Genomic DNA, 23,843 nt, shown 5'->3' with positions numbered 1-23,843 from the left:
ACTAAGCTGTTTGTACAAAAGGAAAGCATACAGTCAATGAGCTATTGAGTTTACCTAACTGAATTAGAGTGGTATTGTGACCATGGTATACCCGTTTCAATGCTCTTTTATTACTTTTAACATGCCAGTTTGTTTCTTATTCTGCATTGACTGAATAACACGTGGTAGAAAGGTGAACAGCATAATTGGACAACATAATTGGACATGACTCCTGTTGGAACAGGAAGAGTGCTGACCCTTTCCTCCTCTCCCTTGACTGACCTTCTGCTCGCCCACTTCCAAAATGAAACATCCTGATGCCTTCAGCCTTCAAAACTATTCCCAATTGCTGACCCGTGATAAGAGGTTTAAAAACACAAAGCTTGTTTATGAGTACAGATTTCCAAGCAGTGCATCATACCTCTCTGTAATCTGCGGTCCTACAATCCACCAAAATACCTGCATGCATCTAATTCTGGCCTCTTGAGCATCTCTATCTTAAAGGCTCCACCAAAGGAGCTGTGCCCTCAACAGTCTAGGCCATAAATCACTCCGCTTCTCTACCCCTCTCATTTTTTAAAGATGTTCCTTTTATATCTGAACAAGCTTTTGGCCATCTGCCTTAAATCTTGTGTGATTCTGTATCTGATTTTGCTTTAGAACTAACAGTCGTATTGAAGTGACTTGGGACTTTTTGTTGCATTTGAGGTGCTATGTAATTCTGAATTGTTGAAGTATGGTGAGCAAAAGGATCCTGTGGCTGAGTTGGAACAATAGATTTCAACTCTATATATTTGGAACCTACCATGATATTTAGAAATGTCAAGGGAACTATGACAAGTTTCCTTCTGTTAGCATTCTTTTAATTCTGTTCTCAAGTTAATAAATAACATTTTTGTTCCAGCTGCCAAGGCGGGATATAGTCAAGCTGCAACACAATACACACAAGCTCAACAAACTCGACAAGTCACAGCGATTAAGCCAGCTACACCAAATCCAACTACTACCTTTACTGTTTACCCAGTGTCCACAACAGTGCAACCGGCTGCTGCAGCAGCTGCCACTGTGGTTCCGTCCTATACTCAAAGTGGTACATACAGCTCAACTGCTGTGACTTATACTGGTAAGGAGTAAAATATTTCAAATTCTTAAATAGACTTTGGATTCTAAATACAAATATTCTTGAAAGCTTTCTATTCCACTTCTTTGTTGTTGTGGTTATATCTTTTTCCCCATGTTTCTATCTGTTAATTTGTGCCTTTATTGAGCAACATATACACACACAAAGTACCTTCTGAATATTTTTCCCTCTCATCGGCAGGTAATTTGCTTCCAAACCTCTCTTGATGGAAATTTGAGCCAGTTGACGGGGGGGGCATACAAGAATGGTATTGAGCTGAGATTTGGATTTTTAAATTCATACACATGAATTTGTATTTTAAAAACAAATGTTTTTTAAAATTTTCCAATTAAGGGGCAATTTACCTACCCTGCACATCTTTGGGTTGTGGGGGTGAGACCCACGCAGACATGCGAGAATGTGAAAACTCCTCGCGGACAGTGACCCAGGGCCGAGATCGAACCCGGGTCCTTGGTGCCTTGAGGCAGCAGTGCTCACCACTGCGCCAACGTGCTGCCCAACATGCACGTAAATTTGGAGAACCCCGTAAAGAACAAAGAACGAAGTGTCATGTGAGAGTACCTTTAAGAAATGGGTGTTTGAGGACTTCCGGTTGTGGCTATGCCTTGGCAGGTCGCACGGTTGGCAGCTCCCTCTGATAACAGACTTTTGGGTCCTTTTAAGGAGCTCCAGCGGCATTTGGACGACGATTCCCGGTGTGGGAAGGAAACAGTGAGGGGCCCCCAGCACTGTATGGAGTGGACCAGGGGCGGAGCGGTCAAAAAAGTGGCTTTCGAGAAGAGAGGAGACCGTGTGCGAAAAAACAAGATGGCGGCGGGCGGTGATCAGGCAGCGTGGGCCCAGTGGTCTCGGGAGCAGCAGGAGTTTTTGAGAAGCTGCTTTGCGGACTTGAAGGTGTAGATGTTGACCCCTATGACGGCGTCGATCGAAAGGTTAGTGGAGACCCAGAAGATGCAGGGGACGGCGATTTTAGGAGGTGCAGCAGAAGGCCTCTGAGAATGAAGACGAGATTCTGGGCCTGGCGGTCAGAGTGGAAGCGCACGAGGCGCTGCACAAAAAATGGCAGGAGAAGCTGGAGGACCTGGAGAATAAGTCGATGAGGCAGAACCTGCGGATTCTGGGTCTCCCTGAAGGCATGGAGGGGTCGGATGCTGGGGCGTATGTGGCCACTATGCTGAGTACGCTGATGGGCGTCAGGGCCTTCCCGAGGCCCCTGGAGCTGGATGGGGCGCACAGAGTCCTGGCCAGGAGGCCAAGGGCGAACAAGCCGCCGAGAGCTATGGTAGGATGGTACCACCGCTTCACCGACCGGGAGAGTGTCCTGCGATGGGCGAAGAAGGAGCGGAGCAGCAGGTGGGAGAACACCGGGATCCGGATTTACCAGGACTGGAGTGCAGAGCTGGCCAACAAGTGGGCAGGATTCAATCGGGCCAAGGCGGTCCTCCACGGGAAGAGGGTGAAATTCGGGCTGTTGCAGCCGGCGAGGCTGTGGGTCACATACCAGGACCGACACCACTATTTTGATACGCCGGATGAGGCATGGACTTTCATCAAAAATGAGATGTTGGACTCGAGTTAATGGTTTGCAGTATGAGGGTTGTGGGTGAGGGGGATGAAGCGATGTTTGGGTGGGATTTTCCCCCACATTTTCTTGGGTCTGGGTGGCCCCGTGGCCTGGGGCCCTCGGGGATTGGGGCGAGGTCGTAGTTGGGAGCAGCTGTGTCATAGGGGGTGGGGTCAGCCCAGGCAGGGAGCGCGGCATTTTCCCGTGAAATGGTGGGGGCGGTACCCGAAGCGGGAGTTGGTACTGTGTTCGACGTCCGCATTGGTTTATATGGGGGGGGGGGGGGAGGAGAGACCTCTCTTTACCCCACTGAGGTGGGGGGGGGTGGCTGGAGATTTGAATGGGGAATCCAAAGGGGGATTGGAGGCAGAGGCGGGGTCAGCATGAGTCAGCTGGATTATGGGAGTGCAATGGGAGGGGTAGGGTGGTTAAGCAGTTGCTTTGGGGGGGGGGGGGGGGAGAGACGGACGACTGGTTTGCTGCTGTGCTGATTGAGGGGGAATCGATGGTACGAGGGAGAGTCGGGGCGGGGAGCCTCCGCCTGGGGGACTGGAGGGTGCGGGAGACGCGGGATCCGGCTGATCACGTGGAGCGTGAGAGGCCTGAATGGGCCGGTCAAGAGGGCCCAGTTGTTCTCGCACTTAAAGGGGCTGAAGGCAGACGTAGCCATGATACAGGAAACACACCTGAAGATTGCGGATCAAACCAGGCTGAGAAAGGGATGGGTGGGGCAGGTTTTTCACTCTGCTGGATGCGAAGAACAGGGGCGTTGCAATCTTGGTGAATAGGCGGGTGGCATTTGAGGCGGTGGGCATTGTGACGGACAAAGGGGTGGCGTTATGTTATGGTGAGTGGCAGGCTGCAGGGTGCCTGGCTGGTGCTAGTGAATGTGTATGCTCCGAACTGGGACGATGTGGGGTTCATGAAGCGGATGCTGAGTCAGATTCCGGATCTGGAGTCATGTAGTTTGGTAATATGGGGGGGGGGTCTTCAATACGGTCCTGGACCCGACTCTGGACCGGTCTAGGTCTGGTAAGTGGCCGGCAGCGGCCAAGGTCCCGAGGGGATTCATGGACCAGATGGGGGGAGTGGATCTGTGGAGATTTGCCAGGTCAAGGGCGAGGGAGTTTTCCTCCTCCTCCCATGTACGCAAGGCTTACTCGCGGATAGATTTTTTTGTGCTAAGCAGGGCGCTGATCTCTAGGGTGGAGGGGGCGGAGTATTCGGCCATTGCGATCTCGGACGATGCCCCGCACTGGGTGGAGCTGGGGGTGGGGGAGGAGAGAGGCCAACGCCCGCTGTGGCGAATGGACATGGGACTACTGGCGGACGAGGAGGTCTGTGGGCGGGTCCGGAGGTGCATCCAAAGATATGTGGAGGCCAGTGATAATGGGGAGGTGTCGGTGAGTGTGGTCTGGGGGGCGCTGAAGGCAGTGGTCTGGGGGGAGTTGATCTCAATCAGGGCCCACACCGGGAAAAGAGGGAGGACGGAGAGGGAGAGATTGGTGGGGGAGATACTGAGGGTAGATAGGAGGTATGCGGAATCACCCGAGGAGGGGCTGCTGAAGGAGCGACGGAGTTTGACTTGCTAACCATGGGGAAGGCTGAGGCCCAGTTGAGGAAGGTACAGGGAGCAGTATGAGTATGGGGAGAAGGCAAGTCGGATGCTGGTGCATTAGCTGCGGAAGAGGGAGGCGGCTAGGGAGATTGAGGGAATTAGAGATGGGGAGTCCAGCTAAAATAAACAACTTCTATGGTAAACTGTATGAGTCAGAACCCCCGGACGGTGGGGAGGGGATGAGGCAGTTCCTGGACCATCTGAGGTTCCCAAAGGTGGAGGAAGGGTGGATAGAGGGACTGGGGCCCCAATTGGGATGGAGGAGCTAGTTAAGGGGTTGGGGAGTATGCAGGCGGGCAAGGCCCCGGGGCCGGATGGGTTCCCCGTAGAGTTCTATGGGAAATTCTCGGAGGTGTTGGGCCCGCTGTTGTTGAGAACTTTTAACGAGGCTAAGGAAAAGGGTATCCTTCCCCCAACGATGTCGCAGGCTCTGATCTCACTTTTCCTCATGCGGGATAAGGACCCGCTGCAATGCGGCTCCTATAGGAGGAGGAGCTGGATGAGGGCCTGTGGGCTGACGCCTTGGGCAGGGTTAATTCCTCCTCATCTTGCGCCAGGCTTAGCCTGATTCAGTTTTTAAAGTGGTGCACCGGGCGCATATGACAAGGGCAAGAATGAGTCGTTTTTTGGGGGTAGAGGACAGGTGCGTGAGGTGTTCAGGGAGCCCAGCAAACCATGCCCATATGTTCTGGACATGCCCGGCACTTACGGAATTTTGGAAGGGCTTTGCAAAGGCTATGTCCAAGGTCTTGGACACTCTGGTGAAACTGAGCTGGGGGATAGCGATATTTGGGGTATCGGACGGTCCGGGAGTGCAGGAGTCGAAATAGGCCGGAGTCCTGGCCTTTGCCTCCTTGGTAGCCTGGAGAAGGCTCTTGTTAATGTGGAGGGACGCGAAACCCCCAAGAGTGGAGGCTTGGGTCAATGACATGGCGGGGTTTCTCAGGTTGGAGAAGATAAAGTTTGCCTTGCGAGGGTCTGAGCAGGGGTTCTCCAGGCGGAGGCAACCGTTCCTTGACTTTCACGCGGAGCGTTAGGTGAAGGTCAGCAGCAGTAGCAACCCGGGGTGTGTGTGGGGGGGGGTCTCATTTTATTTGTAAGGGGCAGATGCCCTACTTCCCTTTTGTTTTTGTTTATTAAATTCTTAGTTGGTTAGGGGGTTTAGGTGGCACAGTGTTTTGCCTTTGCATTATATTTTCTATTGTAGTCTTTTGTAAAAAATTATGGAAAAATCTTGAATAAAAACATTTATAAAAAAATAAAGAAGAAATGTGTGTTTACTACTGCAGTGATGTCAGAGTGGGTGGAGCTGGGCTATCTGTCAGGTTTTTACTTTTGTTTTAGGATGTTTGCTGCAGGGTGTGTTTTAGTTTCGTTTTCAGTGTTGGAGCTGAAGCCAGACAAAGCAGGTGTACTGCTGTTCTCTCTGCCATCAAAAGACTATCTCTTGATTGTTTGGTGAATTCAGAATTATATATGTGCTCAGTGAATGTAAACCTAATGTGCTTCTGTTAAAAGGTGTTTCTTGGGTCTTCTGGATGTTGTTTGGGAAGTTATTAAGCATTACTTAGTGTTGTATTCTTTGGGGGTTGTATTTGAATTGATGGTTGCTAAGATGTTCACTGTATGTTTTAAAAAGGTTAACTCGAGTTCATAGAATAAACATTGTTTTGCTTTAAAAAATACTTTTCCATTTCTGCTGTACCACACCTGTAGAGTGGGCCGTGTGCTCCCCATACCACAATCTATTAAAAGTTGTTGGTCAGGTGAACTCCATGAAACACTTTTTGGGGTTCTCTAAACCGTGGCCCATAACAAAAGAGCAAAGAAAGGTACAGCACAAGAACAGGCCCTTCGGCCCTCCAAGCCTGCGCTGACCATGCTGCCCGTCTAAACTAAAATCTTCTACACTTCGGGGTCCGTATCCCTCTATTCCCATCCTATTCATGTATTTGTCAAGATGCCCTTTAAACGTCACTATCGTCCCTGCTTCCACCACCTCCTCCGGCAGCGAGTTCCAGGCACCCACTACCCTCTGCGTAAAAAACTTGCCTCGTACATCTACTCTAAACCTTGCCCCTCTCGCCTAAAACCTATGCCCCCTAGTAATTGACCCCTCTAACTTGGGAAAAAGTCTCTGTCTATGCCACTCCTAATTTTGTAGACCTCTATCAGGTCACCCCTCAACCTTCTTTGTTCCAGTGAGACAAACCAAGTTTATTCAACCTCTCCTCACAGCTAATGCCCTCCATACCAGGCAACATCCTGGTAAATCTCTTCTGCACCCTCTCTGAAGCCTCCACATCCTTCTGGTAGTGTGGCGACCAGAATTGAACACTATACTCCCAAGTGTGGCCTAACTAAGGTTCTATACAGCTGCAACATGACTTGCCAATTTATATACTCAATGCCCTGGCCAATGAAGGCAAGCATGCCGTATGTCTTCTTGACTACCTTCTCCATCTGTGTTGCCCCTTTCAGTGACCTGTGGACCTGTACACCAAGATCGCTCTGACTGTCAATACTCTTGAGGGTTCTACCATTCACAGTATATTCCCTACCTGTATTAGACCTTCAAAAATGCATCACCTCACATTTGTCCGAATTAAACTCTATCTGCCATCTCGCCGCCCAAGTCTCCAAACGATCTATATCCTGCTGTATCCTCTGACAGTCCTCATTGCTATCCACAATTCCACCAATCTTTGTGTCGTCCGCAAACTTACTAATCAGACCAGTTACATTTTCCTCCAAATCATTTATATATACTACGAACAGCAAAGGTCCCAGCACTGATCCCTGTGGAACACCACTAGTCACAGCCCTCCAATCAGAAAAGCACCCTTCCATTGCTACTCTCTGCTTTCTGTGACCTAGCCAGTTCTGTATCCATCTTGCCAGCTCACCTCTGATCCCGTGTGACTTCACTTTTTGTACCAGTCTGAGGGACCTTGTCAAAGTCCTTACTGAAGTCCATATAGACAACATCCACTGCTCTCCCTGCATCAATCATCTTTGTGACCTCCTCGAAAAACTCTATCAAGTTAGTGGGACACGACCTCCCCTTCACAAAACCATGCTGCCTCTCACTAATATGTCCATTTGCTTCCAAATGGGAGGAGATCCTGTCTCGAAGAATTCTCTCCAGTAATTTCCCTACCACTGAAGTAAGGCTCACCGGCCTGTAGTTCCCTGGATTATCCTTGCTACCCTTCTTAAACAGAGGAACAACATTGGCTATTCTCCAGTCCTCCGGGACATCACCTGAAGACAGTGAGGATCCAAAGATTTCTGTCAAGGCCAGGCCTCAGCAATTTCCTTTCTTGCTTCCTTCAGTATTCTGGGATAGATCCCATCAGGCCCTGGGGACTTATCCACGTTAATATTTTTCAAGACGCCCAACACCTCGTCTTTATCTCTGCACATTGGTTTCTCAGAGCAGCAGCATTGCTGAAGTTGGGACCACAGTGCTATGGAAAATTCAAGCTGTATCATCTTCCATTGTGCCATCTTTATTTTCAAAATAGAATACTGATTTGATTACGGTGTCTGCATCAGATGTGGGTCCAAGTTTCTTTTACTTCTGCAGAAAAAGCATTGTGATTTTGTGACGTCTAAAGTTGAAATAACAGGATTCAACTTTGCAGTATTTTGCTTATGTGGCCCTCTGCCTTACCAGGCCCCATGTCCTGCCCATTTTCACCCTCCCCCGCATCCTCCCCTGCATCCTCCCCCGCATCCTCCTCGTAGGACCAGGCCTGGCATTCATCCTCCTCCTGCATGTTGCCCCTCTGCTGTGTGATGTTGTGGAGGACGCAGCACGCCACACTGGGTGACTTTTCTAGGGCCCCTCCAGAGTGGTCAAGGCACCTGCACCTGAAACGCATCTTCAGGATGCCGAAGCACCCCTCGATCACGTGCCTGGTCGCTGCAAGGTGGGTTGTCGTAGCGGTTCTCCACATCGGTTCCTGGCCACCGGCTAGGTGCCATCAGCCACAATCGCAGTGGATAACCCCTGTCGCCCAGGAACCAACTGCTCAGTTGGGGGCGTGCCTGAAAAGAGGTCCGGAACCTGCCAGGATGAAGGCATTGCGCACACTGCCTAGGCATCAGGCGCAGATGTGCGTGATGTACAGCTGATGGTCACGCACCAGCTGCGCGTTCATCAAGTGGTACCCCTTTTGGTTTGTGAATAATCTTTATTGCCACAAGTAGGCTTACATTAACACTGCAATGAAGTTACTGTGAAAAGCCCCTAGTTGCCACATTCCGGCGCCTGTTCGGGTTACACGGAGAGAGAATTCAGAATGTCCAATTCACCTAACAGCACGTCTTTCGGGACTTGTGGGAGGAAACCGGAGCACCCGGAGGAAATCGACACCGCTACGGGGAGAACGTGCAGGCTCCGCACAGTGACCCAAGCGGGAATCGAACCTGGGACCCTGGCGCTGTGAAGCAACAGTGCTAAGCACTGCTACCATCCCGCCCGACCAGCCTGTCATGTGCAGGCACTCATAGGGCGACATGCCTCCTGTCGATCACTCCCTGGACCTGGGGCATCTCTGCAATGGATGTGAACCCCGATGCCCAGGTATCCGGTGGGTCCGGTCCACATTGTGTTTGATGTATTGTGCCGTCCAGGAAAATAGGGCCTCTGTGATGGTATTGTTGCACCTGTGAACCGAGGTCTGAGCGATTCCAGACAGGTAACCACTCGGCGCCTGGAAGGACCCCGTACCGTAAAGGTTCAGCGAGATGGTCACTTTGGCCACTGGGAGTGAGTGTCCTCCCCCCGGTGCTGGGTGCTCCATGATCTGGCAGATATGTTGCATTGTACACCTGCCCAGCCAGAGTCTTCGACGGCATGCCTGGTCCGGCAGGTCCTCAAATAACGGGCGTGCATGTACACTTGACTGTACCTCATGCGGCGCCTCCTTTCCATCTCCTCCTCCTCGACCTGTTGGGCGGCTGGCTGTCCATCCTCACCGTTCCTCTGGGGCAGGTTCCGCTGCTGCAGCTCCTCGAGCAACCCCAGCTCGTACAGCCTCAGTGCATTCCCGAGGGTTGCGGTGACCAGGATGAAGGCCACCATTTCTGGTTGAATTCCAAAGTGCATTGTCTGCAGGGGTGAAAGGCAGACATGTTAACATGGTGCATGCACCCGTGCTCTTTGCATGTCCCATTTCCTCTCTCTCCTTCATTGGCCACGGCGCCTGTTTCCCGATTTTTGAAACCACAAGTGAACCTCGCCGTCGGTAATACCCCAGGCGGAGCATCGCGGAGGCCCCAGAGAATACCAGGCCAAGCCTGCCAATGGTGTTTATTGTACTTACGGAGTAGAACGCATTGACACCACTGTCAAGACACTGGAGCATAGCATTCTGCCGTGCGCCCGGTGTCCGCCACAGTTTTGGCTTCACAACCGATTCTCTGCTCAATCGCATTTTGCTATTCCGGCGTCAGCCAATGGAGAATCCTGCCTCCTGTGTTTAACAAGGTATTACTGAACTTGACAGAAATGGGTCCATCTGCAAGAATGAGAGCCACAACAAGAGATTGAGGCAGCCAGTCGCTACTGTTTACCATGCAGAATGCAGCTGAGTCCTCCTGGTCAGATTGAAGGGACTAGGCTCGTTAGGATTTAAACAAGGCTGAAGGTATACTTATCTATGGTTTGAATTTCCAGAGTAACTCTTACGCAGTGCAAGTCAATTGGGAGTTAGAAGTTAAAAGCTAAAAGCAAATTATTGCGGATGCTGGAATCTGAAACAAAATCTGAAAATATTGGACAATCTCAGCAGGTCTGACAGCATCTGTAGAGAGAGAGAAAGGGGCTAACGTTTTGAATCTGGATGACTTTGTCAAAAGGGTTAGAAGTTAACTGGCTGGAAAAGGAAGCAAGACTTTGGGAGCTGTGAATATCTTTGGACTGGCTCCTGGGCAAAGAGGGTCACTTAAATGATAGAGTAAAAGTATAACTTTGGTACTATTTGAACAATAGCAAGACTCTCTGTTTTCAGGCCAATGGGGGGATGTATTAATGCGTTTTATTGATTTATAGTGGTATTTGTTGAGATGAAATGTGAAGAAATGAAAAGCATGTTACGGTAGTACAGTCGTTAGCACTGTTACTACTTCCGGGTGAAAACATCACCGTAAACAAACGGCAGGTGGTCATTTTGCTAACCACCTGTGGCGCACATGCGTTTGGGGGGAATAAGAGGCCTTGTGCTACTTAGGCTTAAGCCACAGTGGTTAGCACGGTTGCTTCACAGCACCAGGGACCTGGGTTCAATTCCTGGCTTGCGTTACTGTCTGTGCATATTCTCCCCAAGTCTGCGTGGATTTCCTCTGGGTGCTCCGGTTTCCTCCCACAAGTCTCTAAATGAAAAAATGAAATGAAAATCGCTTATTGTCACGAGTAGGCTTCAATGAAGTTACTGTGAAAAGCCCCTAGTTGCCACATTCCGCCGCCTGTTCGGGGAGGCTGGTACGGGAATCGAACCGTGCTGCTGGCCTGCCTTGGTCTGCTTTAAAAGCCAGCAATTTAGCCCAGTGTGCTAAACCAGCCCCTGCTTGTTAGGTGAATTGCACATTCTGAATTCTCCTTCCATGTACCCAAACTGGTGCCGAAGTGTGGTGACTAGGGAATTTTCACAGCAACTTCATTGCAATGTTAATGTAAGCCTACTTGTGACACTGATAAAGATTATTATTCTTGATAGCAACAAAACTGGAGTGATAAAAATCTTTATTCTGAATAACTGTAGCTGGAAAAGTTGAAAACGATTAAAAGAGAGGTCAGACTGGTATGTTTTCTCCTCCGATTTATACAGTTTGTATAATGAAAATATTTTTGAGAGATTGAAGACCTTGCTGGATTGAAGACCTTGCTGGATTTTTGGATGGTGATCACAGCATTCTTATTACCAACCCTGAAGAGAAACTGCAAAAGATTTTGATTTTAAAATAGTGAATGAGAGAGATGGGGAGGGCAGACAAAAACAAGGAAGAGGAGAGGAAATGAGGAGGAAACCTAGGGAAACCAAAGGAAGAAGCATGGAAGAAGCATGGCATAGTGTAGGTTAGATGGCTTTTGTTTCGGTGCAACATCGTGGGCCGAAGGGCCTGTACCTCGCTGTATCGTTCTATGTTCTAAGAACCGTATAAATTGTAAATATCGGACGCAAAAGTTTCACTATGCAAAATTGAAAATGACAATTTAATAAAAAAAATAGTGAATGAAATTGAGAACAATGGGCTGAGCATAAATTGCAAGAAAACAAATGTCTTGTACCCAAAAAGAAAATTATACCAGAATGCAAGATTCGTGAAGAATGAAAAGATCAAGGAGGTCTACAAATGTTACCTGGGAAGTGTGTTAACATTAGGTGGAAAGTTTGACCAAGATATAAGACCAAGGATTGGAATGGCTAGCGTTGCATTTTGTAAAATGAAAAAAATTATGGTAAACCTCAAAATTGGATGTGAAAACAAAGCTGAGAATTCTGGAATGCTAAATCACACCAATTTTGGCACATGGATAATCAGTGTTGGATAATCAGTGAAGCAATGTAAAAAAAGAGTTGAGGTTACAGAGCTGTGGTTTGAGGTGAATAATAAGATATATCTTGGTAGTGTGACTTGTCCAATGAAAAGCTGCGAGTAAAATTTGAGACCAAAAGAACTCTGCTGAGTAAGATCAGGAAGACAGTTGTAATTTCTTGGGCATGTAATAAATCATGATTTAGAAAGTCTGGTGCTGATGGGCAAGATTAATTGCAAAAGAGATGAAGGTAGTCAACAAATTATCTTATTAAGGAGCCTTATTAAGGAACATAATACCAGCAATGATGAGATGTTAAGCTCTGATGATAATCTAAAATACGAACTAGGAAGCGAGTTTTGACCACTTCAGCTCGGCTTTATTGTGTTCAGTAATTAGTTCTTCACAACAAAACAGTGTCAACTGTATCCCCTTTTTATTTATATATATATATATGTGTGTATATATTGGTGCAGTCTATTAAACAAATGCAATCTATTAAATAATTAAAACCCTAATTCTAACTTAAGTACTCAGGAACGTTAACTCTTTCCGAACATAATGTTAGTACAATTTTTTCTTTAAACTATATAGGAAAATTTTCTTTTCATAAAATGTATTTTATTCTACACGTTTAAAAAACAGCAACATATACAAAACACGCTCCACATATTCAGTCCACAGTTTGTACAATTTTCCCCCTTTTACCCATCCCTGCGCGATTAATAGTTCCTCAAACACCGTCATCAACAAGGCGGAGGCGTAGTGGTATTGTCACTGGACTAGAAACCAGAAACCCAGGATTTGAATCCCGCCACTGCAGATGATGACGTTTGAATTCAATAGAGATCTGGAATTAAAAGTCTGATGATCATAAAACTATTGTCATAAAAACCCATCTGGTTCACTAATGTCCTTTAGGGAATGAAATCTGCCATTGTCACCTGGTCAAACCTACATGTGACTCCAGACCCACAGCAATGTGATTGACTATTGACTGCCCTCTCAAGGGCAGTTAGGGATGGGCAATAAATACTGACCAACCAGCGACACCCACATCCCGTGAACACATTTAAAAAAAAAAAACCACTGTATCTTGAAGCCCTCTGCTGACCCCATCAACTCAAACTTAAACCTTTCCAACCAGAGAAATTCGTACAAGTCCCCGAGCCAGGCATCTAATTTAGCAACATCCTTCGCCGGGCAATTAGAGAGGCGAAGGCCACAACATCAGCCCCCTTCCCCTCCAGTAGGTCCGGCACTTCTAATACCCCAACATTCACACCATTGGGTCCGGCCTGACCTCCACCCCCCCCAATCTCGGATAGCATCCCAAGCATCACTTCCCAGTATCTCTCCAGCTTCTCGCGACCCCAAAACATGTGTGCATGATTCACCGGCCCCCATCCACACTTCTCGCACTCATCAGCCACCCTCGCACTCATCAGCCACCTCTTGAAAAAAACCCACTCATCCTTGCCCGGGTCATATGCACTCTGTGCGCCACCTTAAACTTGATCCAGCTCATCCCCACGCAGGAGGAGATTGAGTTTACCCTCCGCATCCCCTCACACCACTGTTCCCAGCCTATTTACCCCCCCCAACTTCCTCCTCCCATTTGTTCTTCATTCTCGCCATCCCTCCGCTCCCCCAACCACCCGTATATATCCCCAATCCTACCCTCCCCAAACTCACCCAGGAGCAGCAGTTGTTGCAATAAAGTGTACTCCAGCAACCTGGAAAACACCCTCCACTCTTTTCGCGCAAAGTCCCTCATCTGCATATATCTAAATTCACTCGGCAACTCAAACCTCTCCCGCAACTCATCCAGACGTGCAAACTTCTCTTCCGAGTGCAAGTCCCTCACCCTCTTCAGCCCCATCTCCCTCCACTTCCCATCCATCTCCTCTGGCTTAAATCTATGATTCCCACACAGTGGCATCAACCCCAACATCCCCATCAATTTGAAGTGTCTCCTCAACAGGTTTCACCATCGACTGTACCACCGGGTTCCCCGGAGCTAATGGCAGCGGAGCCGGCATATAAACTCCGAAATCACTGTCTACAACTTCCAGAAGGAGGCCTTGAGGAGAAAGATTGGGAGGGTCTGGAAAACAAACCGGAACCTTGGCAGCACATTCATCTTTTCCACCTGCACCCTCCTTGCCAATGTCAGGTGTACCCCATCTCATAAAATCCTCCCAATCTCCTCCAACGTTGTCAAATTCCACCTGTGCATAGTAGCCCATTCCCTCGTCACCTGAATTTTTTCCCAGCTACCTTGAATGGCAGCACCTCCAAGTTAGCCCCCACTCCGCCGTATTCACCGGAAACGCCTTAGTCTTCCCAACATTTAACTTATGCCCAGAGTAGGCCCCAAACCTCTCCAGTATTCCTATGATCTTACCCATACTCTCCGGCACAAACAACAACAAGTCGTCTGTGTACAACGACACCGGGTGCTCCCTGTTCCCCCTCACAATCCCCTGCAACTCCACAGACCCCCTAAAGGCCATCGCCAAGGGCTCAGTCGTCAACGCGAACAACAAAGACAGCAGCGGACACCCCTCTCTCGTTTCTCTATGCAGTCCTAAACTCTGAACTCTCTCATTTGTACGTACACGTGCCACCGGGGCGACATACACCACAAACTTCGGGCCAAATCCAAACCTACCCAAAATTTCAAATAAAAATATCTCCACTCCTCCCGATTGCATCCATAGAAACAATGACTTCCCGGCACCCGCCCCCCCGACAGAGTCATAACCACATTTAACAGCTTGCTGATGTTGCTAGAGAGTTGGCAGCCCTTTACAAAACCCGTTTGATCCTCAGCGACTACCCCGGCACACATTCCATATCCTCCCTGCCAACAACTTAGCCAGCACTTTCACGTCCGTATTCAACAACGAAATGTGGCTATACCACCCACACTCCAACAGATCCTTCCCCTTTGGGATTAACATGATCGACAAAGTCCAAAGATGTGCAGGTTAGGTGGATTGGCCATGATAAATTGCCCTTAGTGTCCAAAAATTGTCCTTAGCATTGGGTGGGGTTACTGGGTTATGGGGATAGGGTGAAGGTGTTGACCTTGGGTAGGGTGCTCTTTCCAAGAGCCGGTGCAGACTCGATGGGCCGAATGGCCTCCTTCTGCACTGTAAATTCTATGATAATCTATGACACCTGTGTCAACATCTCTGGCAACTCCCCCTCCTCCATCTAACACCAACACTCAGTTCACCACCAGTTTATGATCCCGTAAAAAGTAATTGGCCTCTTCTGGCGCCTCAAAGTAGTACTCCTGGCCTTCAAATGTGATCCACAGTTGCGCCGGGCACAATACCCCAAACCGAATCTTCCTTCGGTACAACACCACCGTGGCCCTATTAAAACCATGCCTCTTCGTCGGCTCCCTGCCAGTGTCCTGGTATATTTGGACATAAATCCCCTTCCGGCACTCCAAAAAATCACCACCTCTGGACTCGGGGCCACCCTCATTTTTAGCACCGTGGACATCATAGAATCATAGAATTTACAGTGCAGATGGAGGCCTTTCGGCCCATCGACGTCTGCACCGACCCTTGGAAAGAGCACCGTACCCAAGCCCATTCATAAGAACTAGGAGCAGGAATAGATCATTTGGCCCCTCGAGCCTGCTCCGCCATTCAATGAGATCATGGCTGATCTTTTTTGGACTCCCCTCCACTTTCCGGCCCGAGCACCATAACCCTTAATCCCTTTATTCTTCAAAAAACGATCTATCTTTATCTTAAAAACAATTAATGAAAGAGCCTCAGCTGCTTCCATAGATTCACAACCCTTTGGGTGAAGGAGTTCTTCCTAAACTCGTTCCTAAATCTACTTCCCCTTATTTTGAGGCTATGCCCCCTAGTTCTGCTTTCACCCGCCAGTGGAAACAACCTGCCCGCATCTATCCTATCTATTCCCTTCATAATCTTATATGTTTCTATAAGTCCCCCCCCGCATCCTTCTAAATTCCAACGAGTACAGTCCCAGTCCACTCAACCTCTCCTCGTAATCCAACCCCTTCAGCTCTGGGATTAACCTAGTGAATCTCCTATGCACACCGTCCAGCGCCAGTACATCCTATCTCAGGTAAGGAGACCAAAACTGAACACAATACTCCAGGTGTGGCCTCACTATCGCCGTATACAATTGCAGCATAACCTCCCTAGTCTTAAACTCCATCCCTCTAGCAATGAAGGATAAAACTCCATTTGCCTTCTTAATCACCTGTTGCACCTGTAAACCAACTTTTTACGACTCGTGCACTATCACACCCAGGTCTCTCTTCACAGCGGCATGTTTTAATATTTTATCATTTAAATAATCCCTTTTTCTATTATTTCTACCAAAATTGATGACCTCACATTTGTCAACATTGTATTCTATCTGCAAGATCCTAGCCCATTCACTTAATATATCCAAATCCCTCTGCAGGCTTCTGGTATCCTCTGCACTTTTTGCTTTACCACTCATCTTAGTGTCGTCTGCAAACTTGGACACATTGCCCTTGGTCCCCAACTCCAAATCATCTATGTAAATTGTGAACAATTGTGGGCCCAACACTGATCCCTGAGGGACACCACTAGCTACTGATTGCCAACCAGAGAAACACCCATTAATCCCCACTCTTTGCTTTCTATTAATTAACCAATCCTCTATCCATGTACTACTTTCCCCTTAATGCCATGCATCTTTATCTTATGCAGCAATCGTTTGTGTGGCACCTTGTCAAAAGCTTTCTGAAAATCCAGATATACCACATCCATTGGCTCTACCGCACTGGTAATGTCCTCAAAAAATTCCACTAAATTAATTAGGCACGACCTGCCCTTTATGAACCCATGCTGCGTCTGCCCAATGGGACAATTTCCATCCCGATGCCTCGCTATTTCTTCCTTGATAGATTCCAGCATGTTCCCTACTACCAAAGTTAAGCTAACTGGCCTATAATTACCCGCTTTCTGCCTACCTCCTTGTTTAAACAGTGGTGTCACGTTTGCTAATTTCACAATCCGCCGGGACCACCCCAGAGTCTAGTGAATTTTGGTAAATTATCACTAGTGCATTTGCAATTTCCCTAGCCATCTCTTTTAGCATTCTGGGATGCATTCCATCAGGGCCAGGAGACTTGTCTACCTTGAGCCCCATTAGCTTGCACATAACTACTTCCTTAGTGATAACAATCATCTCCAGGTCCTCGCCTGTCATAGCCTCATTTCCATCAGTCACTGGCACGTTATTTGTGTCTTCCACTGTGAAGACCGAACCAAAAAACCTGTTCAGTTCCTCAGCCACTTCCTCGTCTCTCATTATTAATTCTCCCTTCTCATCCTCTAAAGGACCAATATTTACCTTAGCCACTCTTTTTTGTTTTATATATTTGTAGAAACTTTTACTATCTGTTTTTATATTCTGAGCAAGTTTACTCTCATAATCTATCTTACAACCTCCACCCTATCCCCGTAACTCCAACTAATCTTTTTTTGGGGGACACTTAAGGGCAATTTAGCATAGCCAATCCACCTAACCTGCACACCTTTGGACATGACATCCACAAATCCCTGCCAGAATCCCCAAGCTTCTGACATGCCCAGAACATGTGGACATGATTTGCAGGCCCTCCCGCGCACCTCATACATCTGTCTTCCACCCCAAAAAACCTGCTCATCCAGGCCATCGTCATGTGTGCCCGGTGAACCACCTTGAATTGTATCAGGCTGAGCCTGTCACACGAAGACGTGTTGACTTTAATCAGAGCATCCTCCCACAAAGCTGCCTCTAGCTCCTTACCCAGCTCTTCTCCACGAACTTGTGCAACCGCACAACCAGCGCCTGCTGCGGCTCCCCTGCCCTCTGCTCACTGGGTCTAGTTCAGCACCCTCTCTTCCACCAACACTGCCAGCATCCTCAACATATTTTATGACGCTCGTTCTGTCATAATATACACCAGTATATCATGGTGCAGACACACACTGATGGACACACAGTGGGACCAATCAACACACACAACACCGCAGACAATCACCAGTTAGAGCACACGCACTATAAAGACAGGGGACATCAGAGTTCCTGCTCATTCGAGTTGCAGCTAGCTAGGAGGACAGAGCTCTCAGCCTGTAACACAGGCATTCACCATGTGCTGAGTGCATCGACTGGTTAGGACAAGGCAAAGGTCTTTAGTGAAAGCTAGTATCGTGTAAACCCACAATCGTGAGTATGTTAAACAGTTACTGATTCAATAAAATAGTGTTGCACTATTTCAAGTGTTGGTGACCTGTATGTGTTCCACGGATCCAGAACACCTAACACATCACGTTCCTTACACACCCTCTGGCAGACCCACAATACGTACGTTCTGCCGCCTGGACCTGTCCTCCTGCCCCTTGACTTTCACTCGCAGGGACTGGCATGGATCCCCATCTCCGCCTCCAAGGACATGATCCGATCACTCTGGTTAGACACTACCATCTCCGCCTCTCATATCGGTCATCTCTTGCACCTCTGGGCATTTCTCTACCCAGTCCATCAATCCTTGCAGAGGTGCCACCGCTCCCTCAATGGCATTTGACCAGTCGCCATGCATCTCCTTTCTTTGCTGGCAAAATTATTTTTTGATGAAGGCCATCAACTGTTCCATCTGGGGTTTTCCCACTGGCGACGACTCTTCCCCTTCCGCCATTCTCACAATTGTTGCTGCGCCTCGGGTCTCCTCCAACTCCATAGCCAGGTCTTTATAACTGTTTTTATGCTGGTCTGGTAGCAAGTAGGCATGCTAATCTTGGGGAGAACCTCTCCCTCTACACCTTCCACACCACTTTCCTGCCGGAGTTACCCCCGCTAACGGGTATAAAATTCCCAAACCAATGCCTTCGAGCCTGTGTGCGACCACTCACTCCATGGCCGCCACTGGAAGTCGAAAAAACATCTTCAACTTCAAGCTAAATGGCGAGGACATGGTTCAAATTATGAAATGACATTTAAGACCGCTGTCAGAAAGTTTTGCAAGTATTGATGAACATAAGGAATTGTCCTCTAGGTAGTGGGACTAGGTAGTTGGAGCAAAAGCCTCGGAGTCTTTTCAACAACTGGGTTCTGTAATTTCCAATATGGATGAACTTGAATTAGTTGTATGATTTATTTATCATGGGCTGGTTTAGCACAGTGGGCTAAACAGCTGGCTTGTAATGCAGAACAAGGCAGCAGCACGGGTTCAATTCCCCTACCGGCCTCCCTGAACAGGCGCCGGAATGTGGCGACTGGGGCTTTTCACAGTAACTTCATTGAAGTCTACTTGTGACAATAAGTGATTATTATTATTATTATTATTATCTATTTGTTGGGAAAAATATAACTCCTGTCCTGGGCTTGAAATAAATTTTCCAGATTTATTTCCCCCCTTGCCTGTGGGTTTTTAATTTTATTCACTGAAAAGCTCTTGTGACCGCTGTAGGATGTTGAAAATTCTTAGATCATGTTTATGGGGCGAATTTGACTGGTCAGCTGGGTCTTTTCCTGTCCATCTTTCATATGTTTTCATAATCCTATCAAAACGGAAATGCACCCGGGAGGGAATTCAGTTCAAGTGAATTTGTTTGAAAAAAGACTGGACAGTAGCATTTTCACTTTATAATTATTTTCTAGGGGCTACGTATGCTGGATATGAAGCTGCAGTGTATTCTGCCGCTTCGTCTTACTACCAACAACAACAGCAACAGCAACAACAAAAACAAGCAGCAGCTTGGGCTGGGACTACTTTCACAAAGAAAGTGCCATTCCAGAATAAACCGAAACCAAAGCAGCCACCTAAACAACCTCAGATCCATTACTGTGATGTTTGCAAGATTAGTTGTGCCGGGCCACAGGTAAGAATGTATTGCATTGTGGACATAATTTTTTTAAATGATTAGTTTGCAGGTTATTTTCCAATTTGGATATAACTTCAGTTACATTTCCAACATGAATTAATTACTTCATATGTTCCCTCCTCCAAGCAATATTGTGTTTCATTACTTGTGATGCCCAAAATGTTTAGAAATCAAACACTGTTTTAGGAGTACAAAATTCAGCTTAAATTATATGTCGCCACTACTGCGATCTGGCGACAGGCCAGTTAAATATTCCACGTTAAGGGATCCTTGGAAATAAGCGACGTTGGGAAATGGGTGGAACAGCATTGAGAAACATAATTCAAGTAGAAAGGGATTTTAGTAATGATGCAAGACTCTTGTTAGAAAGTTGTCAATAAACATCTCGTTAAGCGATTTAAAGTATAAATATGGACATCGGAGAAACATGTAGCAAAAGCAGAGATTAGAATGAGAGATTACATTTTCACATTGAATGGGCGAAGCAGTAAAGGCAAATGGAAACATCGAAAATAGGAGCAGGAGTAGGTCATTTGCCCTTGGAACCTGCACTGCCATTCAGTGTATCCATGGCTGAGATTCTATCTCAGCACCATACTCCCACACTCTCTGCATACCCCTTGATATCTTGTCAGGATTTTATATGTTTCCATGAGAACCCCTCTCGTTCTTCTCAACTCCAGTGAATACAATCCTAGTCGACCCAATCTCTCCTCATTCGACAATTGGGCCATCCCAGGAATTTGTCTGGTAATCCTTGGTTGCGCTCCCTCCATCGTAAGTATATCCTTTCTTGGGTAAGGATGAATCGCAAATGTTTTGAAGAACTCATTCTTTAACGGGGGTGGTTGTGGGGCCGATGAAGAGCGATGGAGTGGCAGAAGAACTGGGAAGAATCAGACTGTGTGACATGAGTGAGCCTGAACATTGCCAAGCTGCGTGGATGTGTTCCCCATTCAGCCGGTCCCAGGGCTGGGCTGATTTATGTGGACAAGCCAGGTGTTGTATCCTGTAATGGCTCCGGCTGCTGTTATAGGTGGGAGAGGATAGTGAGGGTAGCAGAGCCCCAGCCTCTAGACTCAAAGCCCTGCTCTAGCTCTCTCTGTCTTGGTCTAGCATTCTGTCTCTGTCTAGCGTTCTGTCTCTGTCTAGCGTTCTGTCTCTGTCTAGCGTTCTGTCTCTGTCTAGCGTTCTGTCTCTGTCTAGCGTTCTGTCTCTGTCTAGCGTTCTGTCTCTGTCTAGCGTTCTGTCTCTGTCTAGCGCTCTGTCTCTGTCTAGCGCTCTGTCTCTGTCTAGCGCTCTGTCTCTGTCTAGCGCTCTGTCTCTGTCTAGCGCTCTGTCTCTGTCTAGCGCTCTGTCTCTGTCTAGCGCTCTGTCTCTGTCTAGCGCTCTGTCTCTGTCTCGCGCTCTGTCTCTGTCTAGCGCTCTGTCTCTGTCTAGCGCTCTGTCTCTGTCTAGCGCTCTGTCTCTGTCTAGCGCTCTGTCTCTGTCTAGCGCTCTGTCTCTGTCTAGCGCTCTGTCTCTGTCTAGCGCTCTGTCTCTGTCTAGCGCTCTGTCTCTGTCTAGCGCTCTGTCTCTGTCTAGCGCTCTGTCCCCCTCTGGCCCCCCCCGCTCGCTCTGGCCCCCTCTGGCCCCCCCCCCCCCCCGGGCGCTCTGGCCCCCCCCCCCCCCCCCCCCCGGGCGCTCTGTCCCCCTCTGGCCCCCCCCCCCCCCCCCCCCCCCGGGCGCTCTGTCCCCCTCTGGCCCCCCCCCCCCCCCCGGGCGCTCTGTCCCCCTCTGGCCCCCCCCCCCCCCCCCCGGGCGCTCTGGCCCCCCCCCCCCCCCTCCCCGCGCGCTCTGTCCCCCTCCGGCCCCCCCCGCGCGCTCTGTCCCCCTCCGGCCCCCCCCGCGCGCTCTGTCCCCCTCCGGCCCCCCCCCCCTTCCGGCCCCCCCGCGTGCTCTGTCCCCCTCCGGCGCCCCCCCCCCCCCCCTTCCGGCCCCCCCGCGCGCTCTGTCCCCCTCCGGCCCCCCCCCCCCCCCTCCCCCCCGCACGCTCTGTCCCCCTCCGGCCCCCCCCCCCCCCCGCACGCTCTGTCCCCCTCCGGCCCCCCCCCCCCCCCCCCCCCCCCCGTGCGCTCTGTCCCCCTCCGGCCCCCCCCCCCCGTGCGCTCTGTCCCCCTCCGGCCCCCCCGCGCGCTCTGTCCCCCTCCGGCCCTCCCCCCGCGCGCTCTGTCCCCCTCCGGCCCCCCCCCCCCCCCCCCCGCGCGCTCTGTCCCCCTCCGGATCCCCCCCGCGCGCTCTGTCCCCCTCCGGATCCTCCCCCCCCCGCGCGCTCTGTCCCCCTCGGCCCCCCCCCCCCCCCGCGCGCTCTGTCCCCCTCCGGCCCCCCCCCCCCCCGCACGCTCTGTCCCCCTCCGGCCCGGCCCCCGCGCGCTCTGCCCTCCGTCCCTCTCTCCCTCCCGCGCGCTCTGCCCTCCGTCCCTCCCTCCCGCGCGCGCCCTCCGTCCCTCTCTCCCTCCCGCGCGCGCCCTCCGTCCCTCTCTCCCTCCCGCGCGCGCCCTCCGTCCCTCTCTCCCTCCCGCCCGCGCCCTCCGTCCCTCCCTCCCTCCTGCCCGCGCCCTCCGTCCCTCCCTCCCTCCCGCCCGCGCCCTCCGTCCCTCCCTCCCTCCCGCCCGCGCCCTCCGTCCCTCCCTCCCTCCCGCCCGCGCCCTCCGTCCCTCCCTCCCTCCCGCCCGCGCCCTCCGTCCCTCCCTCCCTCCCGCCCGCGCCCTCCGTCCCTCCCTCCCTCCCGCCCGCGCCCTCCGTCCCTCCCTCCCTCCCGCCCGCGCCCTCCGTCCCTCCCTCCCTCCCGCCCGCGCCCTCCGTCCCTCCCTCCCTCCCGCCCGCGCCCTCCGTCCCTCCCTCCCTCCCGCCCGCGCCCTCCGTCCCTCCCTCCCTCCCGCCCGCGCCCTCCGTCCCTCCCTCCCTCCCGCCCGCGCCCTCCGTCCCTCCCTCCCTCGCGCCCTCCGTCCCTCCCTCCCTCCCGCCCGCGCCCTCCGTCCCTCCCTCCCTCCCTCCCGCCCGCGCCTTCGGCCCTTCAAGCCCGTGCCGACCATGCTGCCCGACTAAACCACAGTCTGCTACACTTCCTCGGTCCGTATCCCTCTATTCCCATCCTATTCATGTATTTGTCAAGATGCCCCTTAAATGTCACTATTGTCCCTGCTTCCACCACCTCCTCCGGTAGCGAGTTCCAGGCACCCACTACCCTCTGTGTAAAAAAACTTGCCTCCAACATCTACTCTAAACCTTGCCCCTCTCACCTTAAACCTATGCCCCAAGTAATTGACCCCTCTACCCTGGGGAAAAGCCTCTGACTATCCATTCTGTCTATGCCCCTCATAATTTTGTAGACCTCTATCAGGTCTCCCCTCAACCTCCTTCGTTCCAGTGAGAACAAACCGAGTTTATTCAACCGCTCCTCATAGCTAATGCCCTCCATACCAGGCAACATTCTGGTAAATCTCTTCTGCACCCTCTCTAAAGCCTCCACATCCTTCTGGTAGTGTGGCGACCAGAATTGAACACTATACTCCAAGTGTGGCCTAACTAAGGTTCTATACAGCTGCAACATGACTTGCCAATTCTTATACTCAATGCCCCGGCCAATGAAGGCAAGCATGCCGTATGCCTTCTTGACTACCTTCTCCACCTGTGTTGCCCCTTTCAATGACCTGTGGACCTGTACTCCTAGATCTCTTTGACTTTCTCTCACGCGCCCTCTCTCTCTCGCGCGCCCTCTCTCTCTCTGCAGGTTAACCCATTAACAGCTGAAAAACCGGTCATTTCATCTCCCATTCCTGCATAGTATGCTTTACTTAAATTTTAAAACTTTGGTTTGCAACTCTCCCTTCTCTGTCACACCTAAAATTTAATTCAAATTACATTATGGATACTATTCACAAAATGATTGTCAACTAATTCTATTTTTACAAGGACTTCAGGTGGCGACATGTAGGTGGAGGTCTCGTGTTGGGTGGCTCCTGCTAGGGCTTTTGGTTTTTGGACTCCAGTTTGTGTGGAGAATTTGGTATGAACATTTGTGGGAAAGTCTAAAGCAGCCAAAGGCTGCCAAAATCCAG

At 50.0% G+C, this 23,843-nt stretch overlaps 1 protein-coding gene across 3 annotated transcripts in view; it reads left to right on the top strand.

Annotated features, from left to right (window-relative positions):
- Positions 1–23,843, top strand: part of zfr (zinc finger RNA binding protein) — a 157,426-nt gene that overhangs the window by 42,067 nt on the left and 91,516 nt on the right. For all 3 annotated transcript variants that reach the window (XM_072497212.1, XM_072497211.1, XM_072497213.1), the window contains exons 6-7: positions 884–1,102; positions 19,520–19,740. In XM_072497212.1, coding sequence (XP_072353313.1) covers positions 884–1,102; positions 19,520–19,740 — 440 coding nt within the window. The remainder of the gene's footprint in view (positions 1–883; positions 1,103–19,519; positions 19,741–23,843) is intronic.

Source organism: Scyliorhinus torazame, chromosome 3 (genome assembly GCF_047496885.1).
Source record: "Scyliorhinus torazame isolate Kashiwa2021f chromosome 3, sScyTor2.1, whole genome shotgun sequence".
In the NCBI taxonomy this organism is placed as follows: domain Eukaryota; kingdom Metazoa; phylum Chordata; class Chondrichthyes; order Carcharhiniformes; family Scyliorhinidae; genus Scyliorhinus; species Scyliorhinus torazame.
The sequence above is the reverse complement of the archived record's forward strand: the minus strand, read 5'-3'. Positions and strand labels throughout refer to the sequence as shown.